Raw genomic sequence first — 19,549 nt, 5'->3', positions numbered from 1 at the left:
TTTTAAATGGCAATATAATGACACATTTTTCAACTAAAACATATGCAAATAATTGTAAAAACAAATTGTCTTGGCTGTGACAAATATCACTAACAGTGAGATGTCGAGCAGATAGTATTGTTCAAAAGTAAAAATTGCTTAATCGTAGCTGTAAACAATTTGAATTATTTGTATCCACGAAATAAAGTTTGCAATATCCTATTAACATTACGATTGAGTTTAGTAGATAATCCTAGGAATATACTTCTACTGTTTCATGATCGTTTTAACAAAGTAGCTTCAATGGCAATTAGTTTGATCTTTTATTACCTTCCATGGCAACGGTGCAATATGTTCAAATGGTTCATCTTCATGATCTTCTGGTATTTCATGTATGGTCGGGTTTTCCTTGGGACCTATTTCAGTACGTTCTGTTGCCAACTTGTACATACTGGCCTGTAAACAAGAATTAAAAAAAGAAAAGAACAAGGCGTAAATTCATACTGGTCTAATCATTTGCAAGTTATTTCAATTGTAGTTTTCATTCATGTCTAGCAATGTTCATATAGATGAATGCCAATATTTATTTATTGGATTTGCTTAACGTTTAGTGGCAAATATTTCATGCATATTCAGGACAAGAACAAATAAACAATCATTGGAAAGGTATGTTCTGTAAAATGGGTTGAGCGGAATTAAAGGGTATAATTTCGACTGCCAATGGAAAATGAGTTCGGTATTTTGAATAGTAGGCAGAGTTATGCATTGGAACAGGCCAACAACTAAAAATATAAAAAAAAAGATATAGAGTATTGTCCGGGTATAAATGAATGATACAGCAACCGCACGACATTTTTATGTTCTTCAGAAGACCACTATAGAGGGTCGAAAAGGGATTAAACAACTTTGAGTAGACATCTAAATGTGGTGGGGTTAATCAAGATTCATCAGATCTTACAAACAAACACAGGGATATAAACAATTTTATACTGTATCGAAGAATGCTCGCATTATTGTCATTATTGAAATCTCCTTCAAAGTACTGACCTGTTGATAGGAAATCGTATTTTGTGTTTTAATATCGGTTGCTGTATAATATTTCATAGACGTTTTTTAATAGCGTACTTGTAGACATGATACAATGATTAGAACAATTACAGAATCTATTTGCATAGACATAAACTAGAGGGCAAATAAATATGATTAGTAGGCAATATATATAGTGTAATAGTGGGTGTGTTCAAAATGTCCAGATACTTTCCGCTGTGCTCAGTAAAGCGTCTGAGAACCCTAGTTTATTGGTAAAACATATCTGCGAATATTTTAGGCATTTTCAATTTAAAAAATCGTGAATTATAATCTATGGCCATGGGACTACATCAGGCTGTATTAATTGAAATTCATTATAAAATAAGGAGATATGATATGATTACCAATGAGACAACTATTCACGACCAAAGACCAAAAGACATTGGAAAAAAATATAGTCAAATTATTCAGTGTTGGAATGGTAATTTATAGTTGAACATTGCCCACTGGACATCTTTTATAAAACTAAGTGGACAGTAGCACACTAAGTAAGTCTTGTCGGTTGAAACCATATTCTTTTTACCGACGATTCCATAATTAAGGTATTATAAGCAACATAAATTCCTTGATTCTCAGCAAATCAGGACCATTTGCCAAAATTATACTTGGAAAATAATTTTCTGTAAACCTATTTTTAATAATGTTCAAATGATTCGTATATATGATTTGAAAGGTTCCACAGTGGTTGGTCTAGCTCTTACTGTGAAAACAATGTCGTGGTCAGGACTATGGGTCACTGTTTTCCACAGATACGTTACCGTCATGTTTTATTTCCTTAGCAAACGAATTTTTATATAAAGTGTCATTGCTTAGCCGGATATTTTCCTCCAAAACTATTCTAGAGGTACCTAAGATGCTATTAATTGTCATAAATCTTATTAAGAAATAGACTCTGAAAAGTTAATGAATTGTTCTTGAATCCATATTTTACAAGCTTCTAAAGTCAAATACTCCACATAAAAAGTATCTATATATCATTAGGGACATTCGATTTACTCAAAATAATACGTTTCAGTGTAAGGCTGCAGTAATTTCAATATTGTTCTACGTAGCAATTGTGTTTAGCTAGATATCTTCCTTGACTTTCAAAAACATATGTCTTTAGACATTTTAAAACAGATGAGGCAAGTATCTACAGGGACAACAAATCACGTATTGGACCCGATTTCTTGAGAATGAGTGAAAGAGCTCAAAATGACTGAGTTGATTTGTAGTTGACATCCTTGTCCTTTGGTTGATTGTTGTCTCATTGACAATCATATCAAATCGCCTTGTTTTCCATGATGTATGAATTACAAACTAATTAACCCCTTTCTAATGGTATATTGTTAATATCTCCCAATCTATACACGAACTTTAAAATTGTACACAGATCGCTATTGTAGACTATACTCCTTCTTACCATCACAACACTACAGTTCATCTGAGAAACAAAAGGAAGAGGTTTGGCATATGGTGAATCGACGTGAACAGCTGTTCTCTGGAGTCTCTTCATCTGTCTGGCTAGCTGTCTATCAGTTAATCCCTCTAAGCGGGCTCCAGCTGTATAATGACTTATCACATGAGGTTGAGTTTTCTTTTTCTCCAATTCCAGAGTGGTCTTCATAGAAAATTGTGTAATGGCCGTGTAAAATAATCTCTGTCTTCTTGAAAATCCTTTCCGTGATCCTTCTGTAGAAGTAATACTCATATGATTGGTCATTTTATCTTATTTTGATCTTATAAAGATCGAGATTAATAAATATCAATATAGGGTTGGCGGGTTTTGAACAATTTTCCAACTGACTACAACATTAAAAACCTCATCAAACATATTTGAAACAAAAAATGTATTCACGTTTATATTTCGTCTTTATTTAAAAATTAAGGAACCTCCAGTTTATATAAAAACATGTCATGTGAGTGAGGAATTATATTTAACCTGCCCACTACCCTATTTTAAAGAGGGTATTATATCTCCTTTTGTCATGTCAGTGAAGAATTATATTTAACCTGCCCACTACCCTATTTTAAAGAGGGTATTATCTCTCCTTGTGTCATGTCTGTGAAGAATTATATTTACCCTGACCATCCTCCCCTGCTGCATCTCCTTGTGTCATGTGAATAAGAAACTCGTCAAAATCAATTTCTCCATTTCTATCTTTATCCAGTTTGTTCATGACAGCTTCAACCTCATCTCTGGTAATTCCACTATCTACTCTCTTTAGACCTTCATAAAGACCGTCGACATTCAACGTGCCCGTTTTCGCGGAATCCAACATATCAAACAGCTGAAAAAATAAAGTGATATCTTTTTCTTCATTGTTCTAAATCAGATATGTGCATACAGTCACATTCACAAATCAGAGAATACAATTGAGAATTAAAATGGGAATGTGTCAGACAATAACCCGACCAGAGAACAGATAACAAAGTATTTATCTTATTCGAAGAACGACAGGCTTTTGACCATATTGAAGTGGATTCGATTTTTTTTTAAAAGAATACTTTAATTTAACCAACAAGTACTCAAGTTATTTTTTTAAAATACATATTTCTATGTCTAACCTCTTTAAATGCGTCCTCATTATCTGTAGTGATATCTTCAAACCATTCTGGTAGTTCTGTATCTCCATTAGTACTACCGCGCCGGCGCTAGACATTCGACTGGTGGCATTGGGATCTCCTTTAAAACACAAAGTATCAGTGTAATTCACTGATCAAAACAATGAAAACCAGTGTTCAATATATGGTATCAAGTTAACTGACAAGTTAAATAACATTTAAAAAAATAGTATAAAATAATAAAAAAAAAATCCAAGAACGTTACGTTCAAAAATATATATTTATGCTTTAGATGTCCATATGTTTTGGATAATTGTTCTCGCTTTGGGCATTTTTGAAAACTCATTTATACATCATATTATCTTATTTAAAAGTAACCCTCTGCATGATGCTTCTTACAATTAATGCCATTTTACGCAAAAAAACAAAACATGCAAAATAGTAGTATGAGTAGGCATGAGGGTCGAGTTTAACGTTATGCAATGCAATTAATGCCATTTTACGCAAAAAAAAACAAAACGAGCAAAATAGTAGCATGAGTAGGCATGAGGGTCGAGTTTAACGTTATGCAATGCGACAGTAACTTCTGACACAAAATAATTACTCGATGAGATCTGTTTATATTGGACATAAAATATTACATTCTCACTTATATAATATAAACAATGTGCAAGAGAGAAAAAAATGTCTGACTAAATTGCAATACGTTTGATTGTATAATAGACATTTAGGTTATTTATCACGACATACATCATGTATTTGCGATCTCTTTGGCAATCATACCACATCTTCTTATCGTTTCACTCATCTGTATATGGTGTATCATGACTTGAGATTGTCATATGCTGATAGTTGCTGTCAGTTTGATATTCATCCATATCATATTGTTTTAAGAATAATAATTATAGTTTTTACCTTCATTATCTGTTGGTGTTGAACATGATACTTGGTCAGCATCTGTTTGCTGTAAAATAATAAATAAGTTTCTGAACATGACCTTTAATCATTCACATGACGGTCTTTCAAAAATTCCCATGACTATACCTTTCAACCATTCACAAAACTATGTACCTTTCAACCATTCTCATAACTATCTTTTTTTTCAAACATTCACATGACTATACCTTTCAACCGGAGCGTTCATGTATTCAAAACTAAATATTTCTGTTGCGATTCCCATGCATACTTCTATTTTGTTCAATGCAAAGCTGATGTTTGATTTTTTTTATACTCTACGCTGCTATGCTTCGATCGTCAGCATCTGTTTATGAAAATGTTTCTTCTATTAGAACGGTAAAATTATTCACAATTTGTCTGTCCTTTGACTCCGATTTGGTTAAAACCCATGGTTATATATCCCAATAAAGAGTACACTAAGCAAATATTATCAAGATTCTTAATTTTCTTTTATTTATAACATTATGATTGAGTTTTGTGGATTTATTTCCAAAAAGACCACATTATTCCAATGGGTACTAATTGTACACCACTACTAGACGTTTTGGTTTTATTTACTATTCTCATGTAAAGCAGTATTTAAACAAATCTTTTAATAAAAGAAAAAAAAACAAATAAAAAGTTAAAATTATTTTATAATACTTTCAAGTAGATTGGTGTTTGGCATTACCCGTGGGAGAAAAACGCTGAAGAATTCATAATAACAAATTTTAAATTCCATTGTTATAAGTAGTATAGAATTCTATCGTGTCTTGTGAATTCGCCATCACGAGGTCTCGAAAACTCGTTCTTATAGACAAGTCACATTTCAAAGTGAAAAATGGTCAGAAATCATCATTTCCTGGTTTGTAAAATGTTGCCATTTAAGAATTTTGCCATTAAGAAATGAATAACATCCCTACCAATGACTGTCTGTTGTGTTGTACAGCTAACTTTTTCAACAAATCATTAGGATCGCCTTTTCCTTTTTCTTCAGTTTGTGTTTTCTCTTTTTTCTGTGTATTCTTCTTTTGTCCTTTCATTTTGTTCCCCGACTTCATTGCAAGGAAGATGCCGTGTCCATTCTAAATATTGAAGATATCACCAACAATATATGACAAACGTCATTGACGTTACCGTGGAGGTAACTTAGAACAAAAGGAGTTCAAAGTGAACGTTTTACGTTTCACATGTAAAAATAGATAGAAAGAAAAATATTTTTTTTATATATATTTTTTTATGTTCTGTATTGATATATAAACGGTTGTTATGATTTATGTTTTGTTATTTGTTTGTTTGAGATTTTGGATTTTATGTCAATAAAAACTTTGACTTTGATTTGTAAAGCAAAAAGTTAAACGCACAGTCTAGCCTCGTAGTTTGTAAATTCAGATGCTTGTACGGGGGCTGTGTGGTATTTTTAGGGATTGTCGTTATCCCTTTTTAGCTCATCTGGCCCCTATAGGCAAAGCAGAGACATATATACACATAGTCTCTAGGCCAAGTGAGCAGCTTCTATCAGCACTTGGCCGTTCACTGTCCGACCAGATAACTTTTATTGCCTTGTATAGTCATTTTTTTACCATTTTTTTTTTAATTTTTGTAATCTTTTAACAAAAAATCTCCTCTGAATCTACTGAGACAAATTTAAACAAACTGCTTGGCCACAATGCTCATAACCAATATGCTAAAAAAAGGGGTCAAAATGCAATTTTTTGGTTTATTACTATTTGAACCGTTATAAAAAGAGAAAATTTGAAAGAAGCAAAAATGTTCAGAAAATGAGCTCTCCCTATGTGTCACATGTATGCGTAAAAAAATGTTAGACAAATCAGTCGTATAGGAGTTTTTGCCAATAAATGACAAATTTACCAATTTTTTTAACCACTCATGAAAAGTATGTATTAGATATAAACTACAACAAATGGAAGTTTTTAACGACCTTGACTGGCTATACAGCCCTTGCACGGTCGGTGAGATATAAACTTTCCCCCCATTATGTCTTATATATTATTTGAATAGGCTTGATTCTAGACTGTCACTCCGCTCTTTTGAAGCAAAAACTAATCTCATCCTCTGTCTCAATGCATGAGCCACACTGCCCGCAAAGTCTAAGATGTACAGTAGGGATATTCTGGCATTTGTATATCTGTGGATCTTTTCAATATTTTTTTTATCGTTTCATGTTTTCCTTTATTTTATTAAAAGCAAAACAATCCGGAAAAGGTCCACCATCGGTTTAATTATTACAGTACCAACAAAAACTTCCTGTTATAAATGTCCATCGCTTTTTAAGTTTTTTAAATTAAAAAACCCGAAGGTCTTACAGAAAACCAATGATAACTCTTCTCTCTCACATACATTCGTTAAGATGGACAATCCCTTGTTTCCTTATGATGGGATCATCTTCAATTACAATGATGTTTTGGGGTGCACTTAGATTATTGTCTGCACCTTTGCCTAAAAAGATTTACAGAATTGGAGATGATGCCTTATTCTCTAGTTACATGAGATTAACACTGTTCTTTTTCCACAACTATGTAAAAGCAAAGGTAATGTTTTGGTAAACGTATTTAAATATGTATTAGCGAAGTTTAAAACTTGCATATTAATGATATTATAGACACAGAGCCCTTGTTCAGTGAGGGGGCTTACTTAAATGAGTGATTTTCTAAATCACTGATTGAAGTAACATTAATTCCATAAATGTTGGAAGTAAGAGTTGTCTTTCTTCAATAATCACCTATTTAAGTAGCTTTAAATATAAAATACAAATGATCCAGGGACGAATTATGTTTCTAAAATTATCAGAACCAACATCTGTGTTGATAGGATGACCAGGTCATTTCGGGTGATGACCTTGTACTTAATCTAGGATAATGACATAAAAATCACTTGTTTAAGTATCATACCTCAATTTCCTTCCCAAAAATCACTTCTTTAAGTATTATTATTTTAATAACCCCCAATAATTTCAAAACCCCAAACAGTGAAATTTTAATCACGAACAGTAGAATTTTATTACATAATCTGAAAGATGAAACCTTGAACTTTACAGGAAATATACACCCACTGCTGGGAAAAATCTGTGAAGAAAGTTTCAGTTCATTATGTAAAGCCATTATAATAGCATTTTTTCAACTTAAATAGAATTTACAGCAAAATGTTGAAGGCATAAACCTTGCTACTTAAAAAAAGCAAAAAGTCTATTTTTTTTTCACTTTTACTGATGAAAAGATATTAATAAAACCTATGTGTTTAAAATTTTGGTAAAACTACAAAATCACAATTTGTGACAAAATTTCGAATTTGCTACTCAAACAAGTGATTCAAAATCACTTATTTCAATAAGTCCCCTGACTGTTGTTTCTGTCCCATTTCTGTCCATGGGATTGTGGACTATCAATTCATGTACATGTATATAATAGTTTGATAGGAACTTTTTAAACATTCAAAAAACGTAAATTCACAAAAATACTGAACTCAAAGAAAAATTCAAAAGGACAGTCCTGAATCGAATGGCAAAATCCACAGCTCAAACACATCAAATGAATGGACATTTTTTTTTATCTGTATCTGTATGAATACGTTGTCGATAACTATTCATTCTGGCTTTAAAGTAGATTGATGGTATGCCGCCATCTTGGATTGTACAATCATAATACAAAATTGGTCTATTTATTTGCCCAAATCTGCAAATTTGCAATTTAATGGTTAGACTGTTTATTTATATAAAGAAAACGATGTGATTTATTGTATTATTCAAAATATTTCAACAAATACCATTTTTGTTTGGTTTTAGAGTGATTTTTTCAAATGAGTCATTTAAGGGGAGATAACTCTTATAGTAAAATTTTTATACTGGAGTAACTGGACTAATAGGATTTTTTTTAAATTTAATTGTAGCAAGAAAACAAGTTTGGTGACACCATTTTTTCTTTTTAATTTCTTAAAACATATAATAAAACCTATCTTCTCACAATTTATTTCAAAATTTTATTTTATGGAATTTTTTCTATGCGCACAAATGCGTTTTTTCATGAACAATCTAACCATATTTTGGCAATTTACATCGACTCATAGCTTGAAAAATAGCACAGTGTCCCATACTTTTTATAACATTTTTGAAAAAAAGCATAGTAAAATCTTCATTTTGGCAAACTATAACATGTATAACTAAGAAAATTCTGTCTCAAAAAGTCTATACTTATGATCTACATAATACAACGGGTTTGAGAGAGTGTTACCGATTTATTGACGGGGTGTGAGTGCAGATTTGAGGCTCTCTACCCTTGATGTGTGCACTACAGTGTCATCTAGCTATTTTGATATTTTGTATGATGATCAGAAACTCTCACTTTGACAAACATTTCGAGGCCCTTACCCCCTAGGTAATGGTCTGGCACTAGCTACATGTACATGTATCTCAAAGTAATTCGAAATGTTTCTGTCCATATATTTTTTTTTTACTTTTTCTACTGACAGACAGGACATACATTGTATATCAGTGTCAGCAGTTTATTTAAATATGATGTGTGGTGTTTGCTCTTTTAATATTAAAATCATACCATTTCCTGTATCTTAGCACTGCTTAATATGCAACAAATTGTATGGTTAAAATCATAAGATGTGGAATTAACATATATATAAACTGCAATTTACTGTGTTGCATTTGATAAGCTAATTAAAGACCAAATATTTGTAAAGAAGGATACAAATCCTTGCTAAGACCAGGCAATTAAATTAAGTTTAAACTATGCATTGAATGCTTTCTTTCTGAAGTGACTCACTGATAAATGTAACTGCACTATTGATTAATTATTAAAGATCAATGGGAACTGATTTTGTATTCTTTTCTTGTACAGATTGTGTGCTTCATTTTGTTTTCTAATTCTTCTTCATGTTCTTGGAGACATACATTTTTATTGTAATTTACAGAATAATGTTATGTACAGTATACTGTAGATCAAGAGTTACATCAAGAAAATTAATAACTCTCAGTCTGAGACACTGAAAATTTAGTTATTGTTAAATACTGTTAGAAGTTTCATGTCCCTTCAAGGTATAATTAGTTCTAGGGATAATAAAAGCATTAGTTTCTCTTGGAATCCTGACTTATAGATAAAACTAAAATTTCTCCTGTCAAAGAGCATATATAAGTTGTAACTTTGCCAAGTTCCTGAGGAATTTAGGCTGTAAGACATGTAAGAGGCTCTTATTTCTAAGAATATTTAATTATAGAGTTTGCTACCTATTCAATTCCTTTGTCCAATGGATAGGTTGCAGAATGATATATCATTAAGAAAAGCTTTAAATTTCAGATCCTAGCTTGGAATTCAGTCTTTTTATTACACTTTGTGCAATACTTGCTGATGCTGACTAAAAGAAACCTTGTTTAGTATGGAGTCTATTAACCAGTAATAGAAAAGTCATACTCCATAAATACATTGTTTTTCACATTAATCATAAAGGCTAGAAACAACCTACTAATGTGTCAAGTTAACAGTCAGCCAAATTTGGTAATCATAGAATTTGTTCAAACATTATTTATGATATATACAAATGTACTTATTGCAGGTATATGTATATGGTGATATTGAAGATATACAGAAAAGAGATGAAAATGTTATTTACCTTTCAAATCACCAGTGTACAGGTAAGTACATTTACATGTAGTAGTTATCATAAGTTACAGTGTTCCAGCTAGGATTTCAAAAGGACAGGGAGCCAATCATGAAAAGGGCACTTTAGCACGATAATTGATACTTCAAAAAGGGCATGTGAAACATTGTCTTATGTAATTAATAAACTGCAGGGGTTTCAGCTAGGAGTTTTGAGGAGATTTAGTCACTTTTACGCTAGATGAAAGACAACCTTATTTGGGGTAAAAGTATTAAAGGGACCAAGGACATATTTTACTAGGTCAGTCTTCCCTAGAAAATTCTTGATGTAGGGGGGGGGTGGGGGGGGGGGGGTAAGGTTAAGTTACAACGCAGAGCGCAGCAGCATTTTGTAGAATTATTTTTATTTCATTAGTGAAATGAAATGTGTATGTCAGTTAAGATAATACACATACAATCTGTTAAGATCAGTGATTCAAAATGTTATGAATCACAAGGATTTGTTTTGTATAAGTAAAAAAAAACTAACTTATTCTTAACAGCCACTGGTGAAACCTCTCAAGTCTAAAATTGTTAATATATAAAACATGTAAAGAAAAATGTATGGCATACATTGTACATACAGTCCATTATTTGTCCATGAACAAGATGATGATAGTGATATCAAGATGTTTAACCTCAGGTGGAAATTTACATGATTTAAATATTCCATATGAAAACATGAATATAAATTCAAGGCAACATTGTAGCTTACCCAATGTTCAAATCTCATAACAAACATGGCTTTACTTTGTACAAGACTGACACTAGGAGAAGGATTTTTAACTTGCAAGTTCACTAGGTAATAGTCAGCTGGAGCAATGCAGGAAGACAAAAGGCCCTACCAGGACACATTGTTCACACTCTGAGGCAGGACATAAGGCCCTACCAGGACACATGTTCACACTCTGAGGCAATCTGACAGTCTTTGTTTGCCCTACCAGGACACATTGTTCACACTCTGAGGCAGGACATAAGGCCCTACCAGGACACATTGTTCACACTCTGAGGCAAGACATAAGGCCCTACCAGGACAAATGTTCACACTCTGAGGCAATCTGACAGTCTTTGTTTGCCCTACCAGGACACATTGTTCACACTCTGAGGCAATCTGCCAGTCTTTGTTTAGATGCTGCCTCACAGAGCACTAAACATTCTTGACTGTAAAACTGTGAATTATGCTTTGAGATGAAGTAAAAATATTCTTGTAGGATTATTATGAAATTTACATGAAAGGTTTATATCAGCAATGTCTGGGATGAGTTCCAAAATCAGTTCTGATCAATTATAATCTGTTGCTTCAAAGCAATCAAGGTCTGTGAATTATGCTGTATTCCTAATTGTTAATAAAGACATACTTGATTAAGCTGCAAAGTTATTTGCAACAAAAAATCAAAAAGAATATTAGATGATTTGATTTTCATTTAATGCACAAAACTTGTTAAAATAGTTTACAAAATGGTACTTTTTTCAGTGGATTGGATTGTGGCCTGTATGTTATCAGAACAAAAACAATGTACTGGAAAAGTCAGATATGTAATGAAAAGTGGACTCAAATATCTACCAATCTATGGTTTCTACTGTTATCAGGTATCAGTTTTTTTTGGTTGTTTTTTCATCTTGAATTTTTAAAGGGTAATTATTTTTAGTTTACACTGTATGTATTGATTGCAATGAAATAGCAATATAGCTCAGTCAAATAAAAAGTGATAATTTCACATGTGAAATAGATATTGTAATGTCACTCCTCTGACTTAATGCAACAATACGTGTTGTCAATGTCAGAATTATCATTTAAAATGAGGTGAGATTGTGTAATAATAATAATAATAATAATAATAAATTCTTTATTTAAAGAGGGTAAACACAGTTAGTTACAATCACTAATCTTCCCTGAGGCCCTCATATACATGTATGCAATACATGTAAAAACAAAATGGTAATAATAAAAGAAAAAAGCAATCATACAACATATAAACACAATTGTATAGACATAATAGTTCAGTTTACATGTACCATGATTAAAAGATATAAAACAGTTAAATATCGCATGTAGTAAATAGACCTAGTATATACAAATCATTAAAATCATACATTCTAAGAGTAATACAATGTAGTTGCAATCATTTCAGACTGAATATTGGGACTGTCTCAAGTATTGTTTTATAATTTGTTTAAAAGAATAAGTGTTTTGCACTTTACGCATTTCATAAGGTAGTCTGTTCCATAAAACTGATCCAGAATAAGCAAAAATAAAATTGTGTAGCAAAGATAACAATAAATCCAAGAATGTAGGTTACTCTTTGAATAATTTTTAGAATTAGAATTCTTTGATTGATTATGTTATAACTGTTTTCATGGTACAAATGTGTCTTCCTTAGCATAGCTGTGTATTTGTTGGAAGAAGTGGAAAATTCAATGGAGAAAAGTTTATAAAAGAATTACAGTATCTAAAGAATAATGAAATTCCTGTAAGTATAGTATCCTTGTCTGAATCCAATACTTTTTCCGATAGGGCCAAATCTCTGAGTTTGTCGCTGTTGGACATCCATGACCGTAAATTGAAGCCTCCCTGTTTTAGCAGTTCTCTGGATTCATTGAAGTATTTAATTGTGGCTTCTTCCGAGTTAATGCTAGATAGTACATTGTCAACATATAGATCTTCTTGTAGAATTGTTGCTACTTTGCTCTTATTCATGGATAAATGTTTCAGTAATGTTGCGTTTAAAATAAACGGCGAACACGTTGCTCCAAAAAGAACAACTTTGAATCTGTACATAATCAATTCACTTGTTGGGTCAGTTGGATCGGACAACCAAAAGAAACGTATGGCGTCTCGGTCATCATTGTCAAGTCTTACTTGTAAAAATGCTTTTTCTATGTCTGTTGTGATGCCATATTTTCCTAATCTAAATCTTGTAAGAATGCTTGTCAATTTATTTAAAATAGGTGGTGCTGAAGATAGGCAGTCATTAAGGCTGGGTAAATCTGGATTTCCATGGCAACTGCAGTCATATACAATCCTAATAGGGGTCGTGTTTGAATCTTCTTAACGTGATGGTGTGGTATGTAGTGGATTCTTCCATGCTCGCGATCTATTTCTGTTATGGGGTGCCTTTTCTATGAAGTCTTTCATCTCTTGTTCTTTGATAATCTTGTCGTATAGATTTAACATATCCGATCTTTAGCCAACCTATCTATAACATTCTGGGTCCTCCTTCTTGCTATATATTCATTAGTGGGTAACTCGGGATGATCTTGTTTCCATGGTAGTTTAGCGACATATTTATTTTCCTTAAATGTTATGCTAGAGTTTTGGTACTCAAGCATTAGGTTTTGTACATTTTTTGTGTTTTCATCAGAATCCGCCTCTAATCCGCTCGACTCAATTTCCCAAAATTTCTGTAAATCGCACTCCTCGGGTTTGTGCGCAACTAAGACATTCATCATCGTAGAGTTCCATTGTTGAGTGTTGATATCTGTGTTCAGTGGTCCTGATAGCAATAGCCTATTTTAGATTTAACAGCTGTTGGTCCGTCACCTCGAATAATTTCATCTTGTACTAAAGACCAATAGTAGTCTGCTCCAACGAGAAGTGAAAGGAAAACTTTTCATTCTGCGTGACTGGGTGGGCAAGTTGTAATCCTCGTAAATAGGGCAAGCTGTTAATAGTTTACCCGTTTCTTCATATGTATCGGTGCAGCAATTTTTGGAACAATAATTACTTCCATTGGAATTCTTTCTTTTCTTTCGGTCTCAATGGATAATGTTGCTTTCTCCAGGTTGCGTACATCACCTTCTTTCCCGCCAAATGCAGAAATTTGCATGCTTACTATACCAGTTGGTTTGATATGGAGTTTCTCTACTAGTTCTTGAGAAATAAATGAATTCTGGGCGCCTTCATCGAGTAGAATGTTAGTCATAACACTTTCATCATGGTACCATACGGGCGCTACGGCGGTTTTCAATAGAATTTCGGTATGTGCTGTAACGGCAGAATGCATAGCGGCGCTCTTTGTTTCTGTGGTACTTTGTAGCTCTTCGTTGACAGGTTTTGTTACGGCTTTATTTTCATTTGAAGTGGAGTTTTCATTTAGTAAATTATTACGGCAGATGCTACTGTGATGCTTCATACTGCAATTTCGGCAACTGTATTTTGACTTGCATTCCGAAACCTTGTGATTACCGAAACAGTTAAAGCAAACTCGTTTTTTCTTTACGATTTGGGTGCGGGCGTTTATATCGGTGATCTTTGTACATTCATTTGGGTGATGCGGGTTTTGACAAAACAAACACGGCCTTTTAGTCTTAACGGAACTATTGTTGTTACTATCTTTAAACCCTGTTGACTTCCATGTTTTATTTGTAGTTTCTGTCACGAACGATGCGGTGGGGATAATATCGGTTTCAATAGGATTGGCGTTAGCGGCCTCTTGGATACAAATTTCTTCTTTATTGCTTTGCGTAAACTTGAAATATCCCAATCATCATTACCGTGGTCTCGAGTAATGTTTTGTCTGACAAAACATGGAAGTTTGTTGAGTATTAGTGGTATTAAAAGGCTTCCGTACGATTCCTGATATCGACCCATTCCTTCTAATTCACGTATATTACTTTCTATTGTGTCACTGAACGATTTCAGTCCCCTAATTCCGGGCGTTGGTGCAGGCAAATTTAGCAAATTTTGCATGTATGCGTTTACTATTTTGTGTTGTTGCCAAATCTCTCGTGTAGAATTTGTATTGCTTGATTATAGTTTGTATTAGTCATTTGCATTCCCGAAATACACTGGCTAGCTTCTCCATAAAGTTGCGATTTTAAATAATTAAATCGTTGCACGTCACTCAATGAAGGATTTTCATGTACGGAATTATTATACGAATCCCAAAAGGCTGACCATTCCAATAGATTTCCGCCGAAAGTTGGCAAGTTGAGTTTAGGCAATTTGTTATAATGACTTGACACTGTGGAGGTGGCATGCTTGACTGGCTTAGGCTTGTTTGCTCTGAGTTGAAAATTATCTGGTTAGAATGTTCTTGCACGCTGGGGTTATTGCATATAAATCTGATGCATTAGGGTTAAGAGCTGATTGATTTTTAGACTGACTAACACTTACTTCTTTTATGAACTTTTCAATTTTCGTTATTCCAATTTGAATCTCTAACTCGTATCTGTCAACTTCTTCAATTTCTTCGTCGAGGTCTTCTTCTTCTTCAATAGATTCCTAAAATCTTCTCATTGAGGTCGGACAATGTCTTCTTCTTGGTTTTGATAAGCTCCATCATGGATCTGAGGTTGACAACATCTTGTTGCGGTTCTTCTGTCGGGTCTGCCTTTTTTCAGTAGTTTTATTACTGCTCGTCGATGTGCGGCTCGTACTGTTTTGAGTTTCGAACTCATCTCTAGTTGAGGTTTCGTCACGGCACCAATATCCTGAGGGTTATTCACTTTTGTTGTGGAAGAAAATAACGTCTTGCTAGTTCAGATGCTTTATGATCGTAAGATGAAATATATATATACGTAACAATAACGTTACGTTACATTAACAATAGTGTGCGCGAAAGTACGGGAAACAATTACATTACAAAACGTTCTAATGTCTCGTGGCCTATATTCACGACATATAGACTATACTTTAATTCTGAAAAAAGTTTAAATATATATATAAAGAATGAAAATTACTGGTTTCAGATTTAAAATTTATATAAGAAGATGAGATGTATGATAAGAGAATGAGACAGGCAATGGATCACCATATATAAAAGACATTGATAGGTCACCTTATTGTCCTCAACAAACTTAACCAAGTGTAAATATCTAAATCATGAGCGAATCATGAGCGAAGAAAAATTGTGAAAAAAAGGAGAATAGATAATTAATAGTCAATTGGAGCTTAAATCCATTTTTTTTTCAAATAATTTAATTTGTAAGAATGTTTTACAATGTACTTTAAGGAAATATTGTTTTTCTATTTGTTGAAATAAAGTTGTTTTTCTTGTTAATGCAGCATGAAATAACAGTTAATTGTAAAGTCAGGATATTGTACAGAATAATAACTGTTTGACACACACATGTACATGTATAACAATGATATAGAGCACAAAATTAGCAGAAAAAGATATTGTTATCCATTGGTTCTTGTTTCTGCAAAAGACTACTGGCCTTTGTTAATTTACCCAAATTGTTTCTGAAAAAAGCATATGACCTCATTCAAACATCATAGGCCAACTATGGCATTAGCGTAAGCTGATATGAAACTTTTTGTTTTACGTTTACCATGCAGATTATTATTTATTTGATAGGTATGGCTAGTTATTTATCCAGAGGGAACTCGTTATAATCCTGAATTAACTGAAGTAATAGACAAAAGTAAAAAGTATGCTGTTGATTTAGGTAAGAACATGGTATAAGTTGTTAATGTTTGAACAGAATTGTCCTGATTCATGTGATTATTAAGAACCGTTACAACTCCGTCATTCTTTATTGTTAAGTATTTTATGGACATTAGACATAACAATCTGAGCGTAAGGGAATTAATCATGTACTATGTCAACAGAACGATGGTCTTCTGGTAAATTATCAATTAACATAGTGTCTCTCCTCGACTAAGACACAGAAGTGAGTCTTTAGCATGATTTTTACAGCAGCATCATAAATTTGTTTAAAGTTTGAGATTTAGGTCAAACATATTTGATGTGCAGTTGTGTTAACATTATAAGCACATGTTATAAATTTCCGAGTTTGATTTAAAGCAGTTTAATTTATTTTGTAATATATTTTGACAGGATTTAAGAAATTACATCATGTGCTTACACCAAGAATAACAGCTTTGAAATCTAGTTTAAGAGAGCTGAAAGACCATGTAACAGCTGTTTATGATGTCACAATTGCTTATAGCAACACATATGATACAGAAACAAGGGAGAGAACTCCAGCATATGGAATGCCAGGTAGTTAAGATAATTTATGTGAACCTTAGTTTTACATGACCATAGCAAATCATTATAAATGTATATAAGTTTCTACCACAAACCCCTATTGATAATGTCAAAATAAAAAAAGATTTTTAGGAGTTCAGGAATTATATTTTCCATCCTTGTATATTACTTAGAAGTTGAACTACTTCCTAAACGGAAATATTAAACTTTTTAATACGCTGTAAAAAAATAAGTATAGGTTGTACAGAAAAGAAACAATTATTTAACATTAATTGTGAAGGTAATTTGTAGATATAGAGACTTAAATATCAAACTTTCTGAGAAATGTTTAACCCTTTTGATCTGTTATTAATACTATTATCATAAACTGGTTGGATAAAAAGAAAAGAGCCATAAAAAGCTATAGTTTACACATCAAGGTGATGTGACGCTACATAAATCATGGTACATTTGAACATAGTGACGGTCATTTTAGTGAAATTTGCCAAAAATTATTAAATTACTTTGGAATGAAATATCAATAAAATAAAATAAATTAAAATTTTTAAGCGTATCCCAAATGAATTAATTTCAATTAAATACTAAATTAAATCTTGTTATTTAAGCTGTAATTCCTAAAACTTTCTTGAATGAATTGAATTTCACTAACTTGGTCACAGCAGTGTGACAGCACCATATCATGAAGTGGTTGGTAGAAAGGGAAGACGTCTTGACTATTTGATAGATGTATTACTATTAGATCCCTTTTGTAACATGTCAAGGTGATGTGACATTACATAAATTGCAGTACATTGAGCGCCATGTGTGAAGTATTTATGACAACTATGTTAAATGGTATATTTTATACATCAAATCCCATTGTAATACAATGGTAATTGTATCAGTTGGTCTGGTTGTTTGTCTTTTCAAATATCTGCTTGCACATTGTATCTTAATCCCCTCTAAATCAATATGAATTTTTCAGATTTTGTGATGGGAAAATCTCCAGAAATTCATATGAATGTTGAAAGAATAAATATAAAAGATATACCAATTGAGGATAGCAAATTACAACAATGGTGCTATAAAACAGTTTGCAAGAAAGACAGGTAAAATTAAGTAAATGTCTGCTTTAAAGTCACCTGTTACTCAAACACAAATTGTTTTCAATTATGTCAAATGGAATGACAAATAAATCTCTATCAAACAGGTCATACTTTCAGGTTTCTCGTTTTAAAACTTGTTTAAAGATACATATTTCTTAAAACTCCTTCAACTTGTCACCTTTTAAAAAACTTTAAACTTTAATTCTAATTAGATATAATAAGATGAGGTTTGAGTGCCAATGAAACTACTCTCCACCCAATTCACAATTTGAAAAAGTAAATCATTATAGGTCAAAGTATGGTCTTCAACACAGAGCATTGTCTGGCACTGAACATGGGTATAAAGGACCCCAAGAATGACTGTGTAAAACCATTCAAACTGGAAAACCAACAATCTATTCTATATAGAAACTAGAGGCTCTCAAGAGCCTGTATCGCTCACCTGATTCTACTTGGGTTTTTGAAATCATATTAAAAATAAAAAATCTGGCTTAAAGTAACTACACAACCTCATAAGGAAGGACACATTCAGGCTATGTTTGATTTCATTCAAAAGTCCCCAACTGGCGGCCATCTTGGATGATGGATCGGCTACAAAGTAACAACACTTGGTCAGCATCTCATAAGGAATATTCATGCCATGTTTGGTTTCATTCCATTCAGTGGTTCTCTAAAAGAAGTCATTTGTATACATTTCTCATAGGGTCCTATGTTAAACTAAGTCCCCCGCTGGCGGCCATTTTGGATGATGGATCAACCTACAAAGTAACAACACTTGGTCAGCACCTCATAAGGAACATTCATGCCATGTTTGGTTTCATTCCATTCAGTGGTTCTCTAAAAGAAGTCATTTGTATGCATTTCTCATAGGGTCCTATGTTAAACTAAGTCCCCCGCTGGCGGCCATTTTGGATGATGAATCGGCTACAAAGTAACAACACTAAGTCATCACGTCATAAGGAACATTCATGCCATGTTTGGTTTCATTCCATTCAGTGGTTCTCTAAAAGAAGTCATTTGTATGCATTTCCCATAGGGTCCTATGTTAAACTAAGTCGCCTGCTGGCGGCCATCTTGGAAGATGGATCAACTACAAAGTAACAACACTTGGTCAGCACCTCATAAGGAACATTCATGCCATGTTTGGTTTCATTTCATTTAGTGGTTCTCTAAAAGAAGTCATTTGTATGTATTTCCCATAGGGTCCTATGTTAAACTAAGTCCCACGCTGGCGGCCATTTTGGATGATGGATCGGCTACAAAGTAACAACTCTTGGTCAGCACCTCATAAGAAACATTCATGTCATGTTTGGTTTCA

At 33.0% G+C, this 19,549-nt stretch overlaps 2 protein-coding genes across 2 annotated transcripts; one reads left to right on the top strand and one right to left on the bottom strand.

The window, feature by feature from the left end:
• Positions 1 to 264: 264 nt before the first annotated feature.
• LOC139507810 (uncharacterized) lies at positions 265 to 5,662 on the bottom strand. Its single transcript, XM_071295868.1, has 6 exons — positions 5,472 to 5,662; positions 4,528 to 4,576; positions 3,616 to 3,733; positions 3,131 to 3,338; positions 2,471 to 2,739; positions 265 to 435 (listed from the first exon to the last, which is right to left on the bottom strand). The coding sequence occupies exons 4-6, from the start codon at positions 3,327 to 3,329 to the stop codon at positions 280 to 282; spliced, it is 624 nt and encodes a 207-aa protein (XP_071151969.1). The 5' UTR covers positions 3,330 to 3,338; positions 3,616 to 3,733; positions 4,528 to 4,576; positions 5,472 to 5,662; the 3' UTR covers positions 265 to 279.
• A 1,178-nt stretch (positions 5,663 to 6,840) lies between these two features.
• On the top strand, positions 6,841 to 18,234 carry LOC139507811 (1-acyl-sn-glycerol-3-phosphate acyltransferase epsilon-like; the record flags this gene model as incomplete). The annotated part of the gene is made up of 7 exons (XM_071295869.1): positions 6,841 to 7,100; positions 10,126 to 10,204; positions 11,683 to 11,798; positions 12,590 to 12,679; positions 16,511 to 16,601; positions 16,994 to 17,158; positions 18,111 to 18,234. Coding segments are annotated over exons 1-7 (881 nt in total), but the record flags the coding sequence as incomplete, so codon positions are not given.
• Positions 18,235 to 19,549: the final 1,315 nt, after the last annotated feature.

Source organism: Mytilus edulis, unplaced genomic scaffold (assembly GCF_963676685.1).
Source record: "Mytilus edulis unplaced genomic scaffold, xbMytEdul2.2 SCAFFOLD_1065, whole genome shotgun sequence".
Classification (NCBI taxonomy): domain Eukaryota; kingdom Metazoa; phylum Mollusca; class Bivalvia; order Mytilida; family Mytilidae; genus Mytilus; species Mytilus edulis.
The sequence above is the reverse complement of the archived record's forward strand: the minus strand, read 5'-3'. Positions and strand labels throughout refer to the sequence as shown.

Excerpts from the sequence above, each read along its gene's own strand:
- LOC139507810 (XM_071295868.1), bottom strand. The coding sequence starts at position 3,329 with ATGTTGGATTCCGCGAAAACGGGCACGTTGAATGTCGACGGTCTTTAT. Across the intron at positions 2,740-3,130 it reads AGCAGGGGAGGATGGTCAGG|AAGGATCACGGAAAGGATTT; the intron begins GTAAATATAATT and ends TTACTTCTACAG. Across the intron at positions 436-2,470 it reads TGAACTGTAGTGTTGTGATG|GCCAGTATGTACAAGTTGGC; the intron begins GTAAGAAGGAGT and ends TCTTGTTTACAG.